The 15,595-nt window shown below is 41.6% G+C and overlaps 1 protein-coding gene across 1 annotated transcript in view; it reads left to right on the top strand.

The window, feature by feature from the left end:
- LOC117509706 (nuclear receptor corepressor 2-like) overlaps positions 1 to 15,595 on the top strand; it is a 219,620-nt gene that overhangs the window by 80,148 nt on the left and 123,877 nt on the right. Inside the window, exon 3 of the mRNA XM_034169426.1 lies at positions 8,508 to 8,620. Within this exon, the coding sequence (XP_034025317.1) occupies positions 8,508 to 8,620 (113 nt within the window). The remainder of the gene's footprint in view (positions 1 to 8,507; positions 8,621 to 15,595) is intronic.

The raw sequence follows: 15,595 nt of genomic DNA on the forward strand, positions 1-15,595 counted from the left end.
CTCAATGGGTGACATGGCCGGTGAGTATGCCGGCCATGCAAGAACTGGGACATTTTCAGTTTCCAAGAATTGTGTACAGATCCTTGCAACATGGGGCCGTGCATTATCCTGCTGCAACATGAGGTGATGTTCTTGGATGTATGGCACAACAATGGGCCTCAGGATCTCGTCACGGTATCTCTGTGCATTCAAAATGCCATCAATAAAATGCACCTGTGTTCTTCGTCCATAACAGACGCCTGCCCATACCATAACCCCACTGCCACCATGGGCCACTCGATCCACAACATTGACATCAGAAAACCGCTCACCCACACGACGCCACACACGCTGTCTGCCATCTGCCCTGGACAGTGTGAACCGGGATTCATCTGTGAAGAGAACACCTCTCCAACGTGCCAAACGCCAGCGAATGTGAGCATTAGCCCACTCAAATCGGTTACGACGACGAACTGGAGTCAGGTCGAGACCCCGATGAGGACGACGAGCATGCAGATGAGCTTCCATGAGATGGTTTCTGACAGTTTGTGCAGAAATTCTTTGGTTATGCAAACCGATTGTTTCAGCAGCTGTCCCAGTGGCTGGTCTCAGACGATCTTGGAGGTGAACATGCTGGATGTGGAGGTCCTGGGCTGGTGTGGTTACACGTGGTCTGCGGTTGTGAACCTGGTTGGATGTACTGCCAAATTCTCTGAAACGCCTTTGGAGACGACTTATGGTAGAGAAATGAACATTCAATACACGAGCAACAGCTCTGGTTGACATTCCTGCTGTCAGCATGCCAATTGCACGCTCCCTCAAATCTTGCGACATCTGTGGCATTGTGCTGTGTGATAAAACTGCACCTTTCAGAGTGGCCTTTTATTGTGGGCAGTCTAAGGCACACCTGTGCACTAATCATGGTGTCTAATCAGCATCTTGATATGGCACACCTGTGAGGTGGGATGGATTATCTCAGCAAAGGAGAAGTGCTCACTATCACAGATTTAGACTGGTTTGTGAACAATATTTGAGGGAAATGGTGATATTGTGTATGTGGAAAAAGTTTTACATCTTTGAGTTCATCTCATACAAAATGGGAGCAAAACCAAAAGTGTTGCATTTATATTTTTTTGTTGTGTGTGTGTGTATATGTATATATGTATATGTATATATGTATATGTGTATATGTATATATGTATATGTATATATGTATATATGGGATGTCCCAATCTGATTCCAAGTCATCTGATTTTGAGTATCTGCCGATACCGAGTCCCGATCCAATACTTTAAAAAACTGAATGAACAATCAACAAATGCTAAATATATAATATTTTCATTTTAATCACCTTATTTTATTATTTATCACTTAAACAAGGCACTTCTCCTTGAGGTAGCTTGAACAATCAAGTAATAATCTACCAGACTTAAAAAAATTACAAATTTCCATGTTATTTGATTTGTTTGAAAATAAAATGTTCAAGGTTCCTTATGTCAGTGATTCTCAACAGGGTGCCGTGATCGATCGTCAGGGGTGCCGTGGGCAGTTATCAAATATCACCATTATCGGGTGTATGTGCTGTAATAGTGGCAGATGATGTAATGCTCTTTTATTCCAGTAGATGGCAGCAAAGCGCTGTACTATAGTATAATAGACATACTTGCGCACATAGCGTTGTGCGTCTCCATGGTTGCGGGTTGCTGACTACAGCGTGAATCTCAGCTGCTCACAGAGCATGGCTCCTCTGGGGATGGAGAAACCGCGTCGGCTGTGGAGGTGTGCGGGGAAGGCGGCCTGACCTCCGTTGATGTCACCGTGGTCAGACTTGGGCCTTCTCGCGCACAACTGGGTTCGCTGAAGGCAGCCTCTGCGCTCCGTGAATATTTGAGTGGCAGATTAGTGTGAATAAAAGTGTCGACACGTCTAAAAAAAAAAACAATTGAGATTAGGGCTGTCACAATTATTACAATATTCGTCAATCGCGATTATTTTTCATATTCGCGATTACCGTGAATTATTTATTTTATCCACAAAGCATAAAACGACTCAATCTGACATCATAGTGCTGCAGCCTCCGTATGGATAAGACGGCTGATTAAAACAGTGGCCGTCTTCTTCAAAAGCCGTCTAAAATGCGGTGTGTGTGTGTGTGTGTGTGTGCGCGGAGTCAACAGGCTGCAGGCTGCGAGGGAGGGGGTGCGTGAGGGAGATTCCTGAATGCAGAAGCGACACGTTACAGTCTGAGAACCATCAGTGCGCAGCGAGCGCAGAGCAGAGAGGATTTTAACCCAAATAAACATGTTAACAAAACCAAAACATGAAGCTGCTTTTACTTCTCTCTGAACTTTCTCTAAAGGTGTGATTCTGCCGTTACCGTCCTGTTCACACCATGTGCGCGTCGTATGCTGAATTTATGAGATCATGAGATGAAATAAACGGTCAAATATCTTTAAAAACATATTTTAAAAAATGAGATTATATGAATGAACTGAGCCACAAAAAAAAAAACAAACAAACCCTGACATGGAGAAGCTGTGGTGATGTTCAGATGCAGAGATCACAAAAAACAGGTGAGAACTCTGAACTTTAACAGCTGTTACTTTCCAAAGGTATTTATTTGTTTAATCTTGAGCTTAATGCAGTGTTTAAGCACAAAAAGTGACTGATGAGGAGAAACAATTTCAGAAATGCAACAGAAACAACCACAATTCAGAAAAAGTTGGGACTGTATGTAAAATGAAGATAAAAATAAAAATGTTGCACTATTCCCAGTTTCTCCATTCACAGAAGTCAAACGTTCTTCCAGAGTTGTGTAATTATACTACAATAGTAGAATATAAAGAAGGGAAAAAAAGAAAAAAAAAATAGACAATATATTCGTCAATTGCAATTATTTGTCTGACAATTAATCGTCTCCAGAAATTCCTAATCGTGACAGCCCTACTTGAGAACAGAGCGCAAAATGCTTGAGGATTTTCGAAATGCAGTGTTTTCTGTATCGATTTTCTGTTGCAATAATTGGGTTTTGCGCAAAACCAGAGGTAATAGAATTATAATATTATTTTGGTTGGTGGTGTGCCGCAGGATTTTGTAAATATAAAAAGGGTGCTGCGGCTCAAAAAAGGTTGAAAATCACTGCCTTATGTTAAACAAGAAATTATCTAATCTAAAATAACAGATGGTTTTAATTTATAGATGAAAGGTTTCTAAGGAACCATTTATTCATTTAACTGTTTTAATTACAAGTGTTCTAAACTTTTTAAACAGTAATTAGAAATTTTGAGGTAACAAACAACAACAAAAAACATTTCCAAGGATTTTTCTTCAGACACATGGTTTCTGCACTGATCTGTGGTTCAAATCCCCGCCTGACTGGAAAATCATTATGGGCCCTTGGGCAAGGCCTTTAATCCCCTATTGCTCCCGGTGTGTAGTGAGCGCCTTGTATGGCCGCACCCTAACATCGGGGTGAATGTGAGGCATAATTGTAAAGCGCTTTGAGTGTCTGATGCAGATGGAAAAGCGCTTTATAAATGCAGTCCATTTACCATTTGTACAGATCAGTGGTTTCTGCCACTAGTCTTCCGTGTTTTGGCCTGACACGTTGTTCCTATTGGACAGCGCGAAGCTACGTCACAGCTCAGAGCGTCGAAAGTTCAAAAGTCAACTTGAAAAGTAAAAGTAAAAAAAAAACAACTTACATTTGCATCCTGACAGTCCTCCGTGTCCCTCTGATGCTTTATCAGTGTTCAACACGTTCAGAGCAGCGCAGTGAACGTGAATGAAGACAGAAGCTCTTTAAGACGCGCTCCAAAATGTGATGTGTGCACATTGCTTGTGCACACCATCTCTCGCCCCGATTTGCAGACAGACGATCACAGGACAACTTGTTTTTTCTTTTTGTTAATCAGATGACAGATCATCGTCCTGAGGACTTGGTCAGCACCGGGTCCTGCTGTGCACGGAAGGATGACTGAGCAAGAGTTTCGGTGGGAAAGTGTCCATTATCCTCTTGTTATTCCATCGAGGCGTCAGACTGAGCGCGTAAACACACCAACAGCAGTTGTGCGAAAGAAACTTTGTGTGCGTAACTCTGTCCGGTTGAACTTATGTTTTTTCATTTGTTCAATTAAAAAAAAAAGATTGGGTTGAACTTTGACTACGTCAGCCTGTCGACAAGTGGCAATGCGCGCTCCCGTCAGAAGCGTCACGTCAAAAGCCGAGCTAAAGCGTCACTTCTGACGCCTCTAAAAAGCAACGCGTCTCACACCTCTGACGCTTCCGACGCGTGAAAGGACCATTAATCTACAATAATGAGCCTGAAGTAGCGCTGATCAAAATAATGAGGATAAATTCTATATCGGATTCCTGATCGGGATGCAACATCCGATTTCCATCAAGTCTGAAACCACGTGATCGGGCCCGATTTCCGATCACGTGATCGGATCGGGACATCCCTAATATGTGTGTGTGTGTGTATATATATATGTGTGCATGTGTGTGTGTGTATATATATATGTGTGCATGTGTGTGTGTGTATATATATATGTGTGCATGTGTGTGTGTGTATATATGTGTGTGTGTGTGTGTGCGTGTGTATATGTGTGCGTGCGTGCGTGTGTATATGTGTGTATATGTGCGCGTGCGTGTGTGTGTATATGTGTGTGTGTGTACTTTACTAGAACCTTTGTAACACCACTGTTGCACAGTGCACCGGTCTATTACGATTACCCACAATTGTAGAGTGCTACTGATTCTACACTGCCATCAGTGAGTCCATAAGACTCCATGATACGCACCAGTCCAGCAGACTGCAGTGTATCATCCACGTAGCAGAGAAGGTGATCGACTGCAACCTGCCATCCCTACAGGACCTGTACACTTCCAGGGCCCTGAGGCAAGCAAAGAGGATAGTGGCCAATCCCTCTCACCCAGGACACAAACTATTTGTCACCCTCCCCTCTGGCACATGGCTGAGGTCTATCAGGACCAAAACCTCAAGACACAAAAACAGCTTCTTTTCATCCACAACTAGACTTATAAATAATGCCAGAGACCCCCATTTACCCTGCCCCCTGCCGCTCCCACAAAACCTTTGACCCGTGAGGTCAGATTTTAAGGTTGTGCTACTAGCCTATAAAACTACTCACGGACTGGCAACCCCTACCTAGCTGACCTAATTAAACCCTGCGTACCTGCCCCAACTCTGTGTTCTCAGGGTGCAGGACTACTTTGTGTCCCTAGGGTGAATAAAACGTCTGCAGGTCATAGAGCTTTCTCTTATCGTGCCCCTGTTCTGTGGAATGATCTCCCTGCTTCAATAAAACAGTCAGATTCTGTGGAGGTTTTCAAGTCCAGACTTAAGACTCACTTATTTTCCCTTTTGTATGGCTAGGATACTGGCGTAGTATGTTACTATGCTTTCTATCCTTTTAAATTCATTTTATTAGTAAACAGAGTGGGCCATGGCCTCAGCTTTATCTAAATTCTGGGTCTTTTAGTGAAGGTAAGGGCTCGTGGCCAGCGATCACCTTAGTATTTCTTCTGTTTTACTTATGCTTAATGCTGACAAATTATACTGCATTTGTCGTCTTTCTGCTGCCTGATTCTGTTTTTTCTCTGTTTGAGGTGCAGCTCCATCCAGAGATGGGTGTGGGTGTTTTCTTCTGCAGGCCTCCACTCCTGTGCAACATCAAAATATCCTTTATATTTGTATTGTCAGTTACGCAATATCTCTAAAATCAGAAAGGTCTTGTCTCAGAGTGATGCTGAAAAACTAATTCATGCATTTATTTCCTCTAGGCTGGACTATTGTAATTCATTATTATCAGGTTGTCCTAAAAGTTCCCTAAAAAGCCTTCAGTTAATTCAAAATGCTGCAGCTAGAGTACTGACGGGGACTAGAAAGAGAGAGCATATCTCACCCATATTGGTCTCTCTTCATTGGCTTCCTGTTAATTCTAGAATAGAATTTAAAATTCTTCTTCTTACTTATAAGGTTTTGAATAATCAGGTCCCATCTTATCTTAGGGACCTCGTAGTACCATATCACCCCAATAGAGCGCTTCGCTCTCAGACTGCAGGCTTACTTGTAGTTCCTAGGGTTTGTAAGAGTAGAATGGGAGGCAGAGCCTTCAGCTTTCAGGCTCCTCTCCTGTGGAACCAGCTCCCAATTCAGATCAGGGAGACAGACACCCTCTCTACTTTTAAGATTAGGCTTAAAACTTTCCTTTTTGCTAAAGCTTATAGTTAGGGCTGGATCAGGTGACCCTGAACCATCCCTTAGTTATGCTGCTATAGACGTAGACTGCTGGGGGGTTCCCATGATGCACTGTTTCTTTCTCTTTTTGCTCTGTATGCACCACTCTGCATTTAATCATTAGTGATTGATCTCTGCTCCCCTCCACAGCATGTCTTTTTCCTGGTTCTCTCCCTCAGCCCCAACCAGTCCCAGCAGAAGACTGCCCCTCCCTGAGCCTGGTTCTGCTGGAGGTTTCTTCCTGTTAAAAGGGAGTTTTTCCTTCCCACTGTAGCCAAGTGCTTGCTCACAGGGGGTCGTTTTGACCGTTGGGGTTTTACATAATTATTGTATGGCCTTGCCTTTCAATATAAAGCGCCTTGGGTCAACTGTTTGTTGTGATTTGGCGCTATATAAAAAATTGATTGATTGATTGATTGATGTTAGTAGCATGGTCCAAGCAGAGCGTCGCCCCACTGAGTCTGGTCTGCTTTAGGTTTCTTCTTCAAGTCATCAGAGGCAGTTTTTTCTTACCACTGCCGTCTGTGTTCTTACTCTGGGGGTTAGTAAGGTTAGACCTTATTTGTGTGAAGTGCCTTGAGCTAACTTTGTTATGGTTTGGCGCTATATAAATGAAAATAAATTGAACTGAATTAAGGTCAGACTGATCAAACCCTGTACTGTTCATCTGCCTGCTCGCTCAGCCCCATTCCACTATATCTGTTTGACAGTAAACTTAGCTTTGCCCATTTGTCTATTTGACTCCTTTACTTATTACAGAACTATTTTTTTCTTTTATTGTTGTTTATCCACCAGTGACACCAGATCAAATTCCTTGTATGTGAGAACTTACTTGACAATAAATTTTATTGATTCTGATCCAGAAAAAGTGCAAAAACAGGAATGAAGCAGCTTACTGGCTTGTAAAGTCTGTAACTGGCAACCAGCTCAAAAATGAAAACCTGCGCCCGACTGCATCATTGGCCAGAACTGCAGCAAATGCTGCTTCTGATTCAAATATTTACCCTAATACAGCACAAACAGGTCAAGCTGTACTCATGAAAGTGAAAATTTCACCCCGATTTCAAAACTGGCACCGATGACAGCCGTAACTACTGCATATATCAAGTTTGTTCAAGACTGACAAAAGATGGAACAAGACGTTATTATAATGCTTCAAAACGCACTCTATTCAGGGTGAAGTGGGAAGGAACGGCCCTATGATATAGTGATAAACGTGCTTGGACCCGTGGTTAACTACAGTCTATGCTGTAATGTTTAACGTCACTTTAAACAAAACTCTCAAAATGCCTTGATGAATGCAGCAGGTGCACAACAACATCAGAATAAAGTTTTCCCGGATACGTAGCTTGGCCGAGGTGAATGCGATAACTCAGTTTGTAACCATGACCACACCTCCCGACAGAACCCGAGCACACTGATACCAGATATGGTTACCAGGAAAACATCTGTCTCACACGATAGAAGCTCAAAAAGCTAATTATCCGAATCTGCTCATGTGACCATTTGCACCAGTATATCAGATTTGATCACAGCAGTTGAAGAAGATAAAGGACATGTCCACATTTCACCTGATAAAATTGTTGCTTCAGGAGGTGGAGATGAACTGGTTGTCTGTCTGGGTGGTTGCCATCCAGAATCCAGAGTGGTTCTGTATTGTGGTGGATGTGTTGTGGTACCAGTGGTGCTTCCAGACCCGACCTGAATGATGTGGTTTTGTCTCCTACATTAAAAGATTTTTCAGGATGGTAAGTCCCCCATTGTTTATATATTGACATCCGTATCTATTTCTACAAAAATTTGTTAAAAAATATCATCATATCCAGTATCGGTAAAAATCCATTATCGTGCATGCTTTAGTTTTGCGTCACTGAGATTGAGAGAAATAGGTCTTTTGTGTACATAGAAAATGTTTTAGATCTTTGAGATCAGCTCATGAAAAATGGGAGCAGAAACAAAGTGTTGCATTTATATTTTTGTTCAGTGTGTTTGTCAGAAACAGTGGCAATGCTTCAGTGCTAGAATTGTTCGTGGAGTGAGGAGGGCTCTGCGGACAGAGGTGTGCTGTGGGTACTGTCAGACCCTGTGACACGTTGTGTGGCTTCCATTGTCCCTTCATGGTGTGTAGTTATTAAATAACTACACACCATGAAGGGACAATGGTGGAAAAATTCAGTCTCTTTTTTGTATTGTGGGCTTTTTGCTTTTATTGAAATCAGACTGGTTTCAAGCCGGATTCTGTGCTGATATTTCTTCTGTGTTCCAGGAAGTGGGACTGGTTGATTACCACCCTCATGCCAGGGACTACAGTTCCCATTTGGCCCAGCCCCATCGGCGTCGACCTTCTTTGCTTTCTGAGTTCCAACCTGGGAACGAGAGGTAGGTTCTGCTTGCACACGTTTGAAGACACGTCTGTTGTGAAAGAGCCTGAACAGTGACTCAATGTGCAGCTAAAATCCTGCCAGAACCGTTAATAAAGGACATTCTACAAATTCTAGGCGGGTCACGAACATACACATTTTATTTTACAAACTCAAAACCCCATTAGCAAACAAATGCATTGTGTTTACAAATACAACTCCAATTCCAATGAAGTCGGGACATTCTTCAACCTACATTCAGTTGAATACACCACAAACACAAGATATTTAATGTTCAAACTGATAAACTTCATTGTTTTTGTGCAGATATTTGCTCATTTTAAAATGGATGCTTGCAACATGTTTCCAAAAAAAAAAAAAAACTGGGACAGTGGCAACAATGCTCAAAGAACACCTGTTTGGAACATTCCACAGGTGAACAGGTTAATTGGAAACAGGTGAGCATCATGATTGGGTATAAAAGGAGCATCCCCAAAAGGCTCAGCCAAGCAAAGATGAGGTGAGGATCACCACTTTGTGAACAACTGCATGAAAAAATAGTCCAACAGTTTAAGAACAATGTTTCTAAACATTCAGTTGCAAGGAATTTAGGGATTCCATCATCTACAGTCCATAATATAATCAGAAGATTCAGAAAATCTGGAGAACTTTCTACACGTAAGCAGCAAGGCCGAAAACCAACACTGAATGCCCGTGACCTTCAATCCCTCAGGCGGCACTGCATTAAAAACCAACATCATTGTGTAAAGGATCTTACTGCGTGGGCTCAGGAACACTTCAGAAAACCATCAGTTAATACAGTTCATCGCTACATCTACAAGTGCAAGTTAAAACTCTGCCATGCAAAGTGAAAGTCAAACATCAACAACATCCAGAAACACCCCCACCTTCTCTGGGCCCGAGCTCATTTGAAATGGACAGACGCAAAGTGGAAAAGTGTGCTGTGGTCTGATGAGTCCACATTTCAAATTGTTTTTGGAAATCATGGACATCGTGTCCTCCAGACAAAAGAGGAAAAAGACCATCCAGATTGTTACCAGCGCAAAGTTCAAAAGCCAGCATCTGTGATGGTATGGGGGTGTGTTAGTGCCCATGGCATGGACAACTTACACATCTGTGATGGCACCATCAATGCTGAAAGGTACATCCAGGTTTTGGAGCAACACATGCTGCCATCCAAGCAACGTCTTTTTCAGGGACGTCCCTGATTATTTCAGCAAGACAATGCCAAGACACATTCTGCACATGTTACAACAGCGTGGCTTCGTAGTAAAAGAGTGCGGGTACTAGACTGGCCTGCCTGCAGTCCAGACCTGTCGCCCATTGAAAATGTGTGGCGCATTATGAAGCGCCAAATACAACACCAGAGACCCAAGACTGTTGAACAACTGAAGTCGTACAACAAGCAAGAATGGGAAAGAATTCCACCTACAAAGCTTCAACAATTAGTGTCCTCAGTTCCCAAAATGCTTATTGAGTGTTGTTAGAAGGAAAGGTGATGTAACACAGTGGTAAACATACCACTGTCCCAGCTTTTTAGAAACCTGTTGCAGGCATCCATTTCAAAATGAACAAATATTTGCACAAAAACAATAAAGTTTATCAGTTTGAACATTAAATATCTTGTCTTTGTGGTGTATTCAATTGAATATAGGCTGAAGAGGATTTGAAAATCATTGTATTCTGTTTTTATTTACATTTTACACAACATCCCAACTTCATTGGAATTGGTTTTTTTTAATATATATATATATATATATATATATATATATATATATATATATATACGAGGTCTCTTAGATAATAAACCGACCCTTTTATTATTTTTTTTAACTATATGGATTTGAATGACATGCGATTACACCAATCATGCTTGAACCCTCGTGCGCATGCGTGAGTTTTTTCACGCGTGTCGGTGACATCATTTCCCTGTGGGCAGGCCTTGAGTGAGATGTGGTCCCGCCCTCTCGGCTGAATTCCTTTGTTTCACACGCTGCTCGAGACGGCGCGCGTTGCTTTATCAAAATTTTTTCTGGACCTGTGAGGAATATCCGAGTGGACACTATTCGAGAAATTAAGCTGGTTTTCTGTGAAAAGTTTAACGGCTGATGAGAGATTATGGGGTGTTTCTGTCGGTGTAAGGACTTCCCACGGAGCGGGACGTCCTGCAGCGCTTCCAGGCGCTGTCGTCGGCCTGTTTCGAGCTGAAAACATCCTAATTTAAGGCTTAATTCACCCAGGACATCGTGAGAGAACAGAGAAGATTCAGAAGAGGCCAGCATGAGGAATTTATGCGGACATTCCACTGTTTAAGTACATTTTTTTAATGAAAGACGTACGCGCAAATTCGCCGAGTCATTTCCGTGACGACTCGGCAAATCTGTGTGCGCCGCGACAGGAAAAACACCTCCGTGTTGAAAACCATTTGTAGAATTCAGGCGGCTTTTAATGGCTTTCAACAAGTGAGTAACTGAGAAATTGTTTAACAGCTTGGGCATGTTCCAACTTGCCCGTTAAGATTTCCAACGGAGGTGTTTTTCCTGCCGCGACCCCCCGTGGTCGGGTCCAGCCCAACATGCGACTCTGCCTGCACGTTCTTTCATTACAAAATGACCGTTAACAATGGAATGTCCAAATAAACTCCTCATGCCGACTTCTTCTGAAAGTTCTCTGTTCTGACGACTTACTGCGTCAACAGAGCCTGAAATGTGGAAGTTTTCAACTTGAAACGGCGAGACACTGCCGCCTCGAAGCGCACATCGCCGTCAGGCGCTGTGGACCGTCCTTAAAGCGACACTACCAGACCAAAATCTCTCATCAGCCGTTAAAATTTTTACCGAAAACCAGCTGAATTTATTGAATGGTGTCCACTCAGTTGTGCCTTACAGTTTTGAAAAAAATTTTATCAAACAAAGCAACAGTCTGAGCCATTCCTAAACAATGAAAAAAAATCGACGAGCGGGTGGACGACTCCTCACTCAAAGACTGCCCACAGGCGAATGACGTAACCGACAGGCATGAAAAAACTCTCGCATGCCCACGAGGGTTCAAGCATGTCTGATGTAATCACACGTGATTCAAATCCATATGGTTTTTGAAAAAAATAATAAGGTCGGATACTTTTCTAATAGACCTCGTATATTATTTTTTTTTCACACATTTTAATTTTATGGCATTTCAAATCCAAACAATAAACCAGACTTCTCAATATAAAAATTTCAAAAGTTATCTTCCTTAGACTCAAAGTAGATCTCTACATGTCTCGGACTTTATTTACATCAGTCATGTTGAAATACAAACAGTATGACAGTCTATGGTAAATCTGCATGTAATAGTTCTCAAAAACTGAGTAACTGTGCAAGAAAGAGAAGACTGAGGAAAGCCACCAAGACACCTAGACAACCCAGAAGAAGTTACAGGCTTCTGTGGCTGTGATTGGAGAAATTGTGCAAGTTTTGCATTTTGTATCTCCAGTTATTCAGCTTCATGATGAAGTGGTACAGAGGAGGGTTTTTATTAAAAAGAAAGTTCAGCTACAATTTGTCAGAAGGTACATTTGAGATACAAGCTTAGATTTAATGTTTTGGTGAAATAAAATCCTCCAGTTAGACTGATTGATTATTTACACGTTTACCTGCTTTGATATTAACAAGTTATCACTAAATTTGTCTAAATCTAAAATAATGTTATTTGGAAATTATAAAAGACATACAAATTCAGTTAAATATTCAAGGGATAAACATAGAACGTGTTGAAGAGAATAAGTTTTTAGGTGTCATTGTTGATGAACTAATTAATTGGAAAGCTCATATTCAAAAGAAAGTATCAAAAAGTATTGCAGTATTAAATAAAGCAAAGCATGTTCTTGATTGCAAAGCACTACATACTCTATTGTTCATTGGTTGCACCCTACTTGACTTACTGTGCTGAAGTATGGGGCAACAATTATGAAGCGACAGTGCAACCATTATTCATTCTTCAAAAAAAGAGCATTAGAAACATTACATAATATACAATAACATGCTTTTGGAGGGCGAATATCTGTCATTTTGGGTGACTGGGCATAGACGTTGGGACTCAGAAAATGCATATTGCATGACAACAGCATGTTATTTGCATGAATATCTGAGATAAACTGAGATACACAACACATTGAATCACATTAACAATATTTAATGTCATTTCAAAACGCGTGACACCCAGCAAACGCGTACATAAAAAGTTGGCTCACTTTAACTTTTGTCGTGTTGGCTGGCGCGAGTTCGGCAGTGCGTCCTTTAACAAGGTGGCTGCTTTGGCTCCTGTTCATTGTCGTACTATCCATGATAAAATCATCCGGAATATCCATATTGGGACCAACACACACTTCTCACCTTTTCATCTTTTCCTCTGTCGACAGTTCTTGGGCTGCGTGCGCGCTATGACGTCATTTGTTTACGCACAGCGGGCGGGTATGCCGATACTCGTTCACTACTGTGGGCAGGTATAGCCAGGTAGCGTCGACGTAAATCTACGCTACCGGCCTAGCAATGCCTCGGTAAAGTTATAATAATGCAGGTTATCGAGACCACACCGGCCCATTGGTCATTAAATCTCAAATATTAAAATTTCACCGTTTAAGACTCTTCAATTAATGTATAAAGTGAAAAACAAGCAACTACCATGTAGAATTCTAGAATTTTTCACAGAGAGAGAGGGAAAATATAATCGGGGGTTGGGTGTTACAAGGAAGCTATTATGATCATTACAGGACAGTGCAGTGTTGTTTGAACTGCAGCGTAATATCACAGGATTTGACCACTTCTGGGCACAGCCTCCCGTTATGCAGCACAAACACAGCATCACTTCACACAGATAAATGGACTGTTTTCTTTTTGGTTGCAATCACCGAAGCAGTCATGAAAAAGTTTTTTTTGGTTCCCAGTTACGAAGGGAAGAAAAGGCAAATGGGAGATGTTGTGTTGGTAAGTGTTAGCCTACACAGCTAACTGGAGTAGCTGCGTTCTCTCGCCTGCACAACCGCCTCGACACGTTTGAACTCCGAGTCATAAACCAACCCCAACACATGTCCACTTTCCACCATGTCGTCACTTTTTCTTTGCATATTTGCTTTTCTTGCCCTGTAATTTGCCCAAAAACCTCAGAGAAAGTGCCATGTTTCTGTCCCTGGATGTAAGATTATTGCGTCATATGCGTCGTATTTTAACCGTTTCGCACCCGCCCTCAAACGAGACTGCACTGCCCAATTATTTAATAGACTCTGTAGTTAAATCAATATGGGCTTATATTTTTTATATTAAAATAAAAATAGTATTAACTAAGTTTATTATAAGAATAGTGTAAGGTGACTTCATTTTTTTTCCCCTCATTTGTGGCACGCCCTCACCCCCTCGGATGGATCCCGCCCTGAGCAGTTGCTGATATGGCTTCTAGGCTTTTTCGGGTGTGACTGTAATTAACTTAAGTTTCACACATATCCCTGGATGTGACAAACCAAATGCTTTAGATCACAGCCCCCCCTGCGTGGCTCTCTGGAGCCGGACGTGCGCTGAGCTGTGATTTCATGTTTATGTTTTCGCTTCTTCCTCTCCCATCATATTTTTATAGATTTTGCACTGTGCGCGCTAATTACATTTTTTTTTTTTGTCATGGATCCAATACGTTTGGCAGAAATGCCCAATATGACCAACTTAAAATATGACCAACTTCACAACACAGAGTCCGAAAAAGATTCTCAAATAACCCGTAATTCATGGAGGAAATTACACGTACCGTTGGTTTGGAGTTTGATGATTTTATAAAAAAGTGGAGCTTGTTGAGGGGTAGATTGATCCAGAAAAGGCCGCTGTTCCTGCACCATATTGCATTAAAACGCAACAGAACTTTAGAAGGGTCACGCACGCATTGACATCATTGCATGGCCATGGAGTTACAGAGCTGGAGAAGCATAATTCAGGCTTTAGGATTTTAAGGTACCACTCCACAATGGACTGAGAAAAAAGAGTGACTCAACCAAATGTAATCTTTTCAATGCACATAATGTCTGGAGTTTATTTTATCACACAAAGTTTTGACCCAGTCATTAAATGAGGCAGGTCCCCATTCAAGGTCATGCATTCAGTCAAGGAAGTAGGTAAAGCTAATTGGTGCTGGGGATTCCCCGAAGATCGTTCGGTGCCTCCTGACTGCAACTAATCTGTTAAAAAAAATTAATCGATTTTGTCAGTTGTATGCAAATTGCGGCTTTTGACCACTTTATACATAGAGCGGATTTTGTCCATTTCATACACATTACGGATCTTGTCCATTTTATACACAGAGCAGATTTTGTCCGTTTTATAGAAATAGCGGATTTGGATTATAATGGACACAATTCGCTGGTCTACCTGTATCCATTATAAGAGGTTTATTGTATAACATAACACGCGTGTATAATCAGTTTACCTTCCTCCCACGACAACTTTAAAACGATATTTGACAAAAAAGAAAAAAAATGTGCAGAGGTTTCTGCCATGACAATTTCACATTTATTTACTTTAAGAATCCATAACATGTTATTGACATAGAAAACCTGTTAAGCCTACTTTTTCTTCACAAAAAATTCACAGGAAGTATTGACAAGGGAATCGATAATGCCATCGATATTGATAAAATCTTATCAATACCCAACTCAATGCAGAGGTTTCTGCCATGAAGTGCACCTTCAAATGTTTGATGTTTAGTTTGTGGTTCTGACAGTGTGGAGGGGTTAATGTTTAGTTTGTGGTTCTGACAGTGTGGAGGGGTTAATGTTTAGTTTGTGGTTCTGACAGCGTGGAGGGGTTAATGTTTAGTTTGTGGTTCTGACAGTGTGGAGGGGTTAATGTTTAGTTTGTGGTTCTGACAGCGTGGAGGGGTTAATGTTTAGTTTGTGGTTCTGACAGTGTGGAGGGGTTAATGTTTAGTTTGTGAGTCTGACAGTGTGGAGGGGTTA

This window comes from Thalassophryne amazonica, chromosome 5 (assembly GCF_902500255.1).
Source record: "Thalassophryne amazonica chromosome 5, fThaAma1.1, whole genome shotgun sequence".
NCBI classification, from domain to species: domain Eukaryota; kingdom Metazoa; phylum Chordata; class Actinopteri; order Batrachoidiformes; family Batrachoididae; genus Thalassophryne; species Thalassophryne amazonica.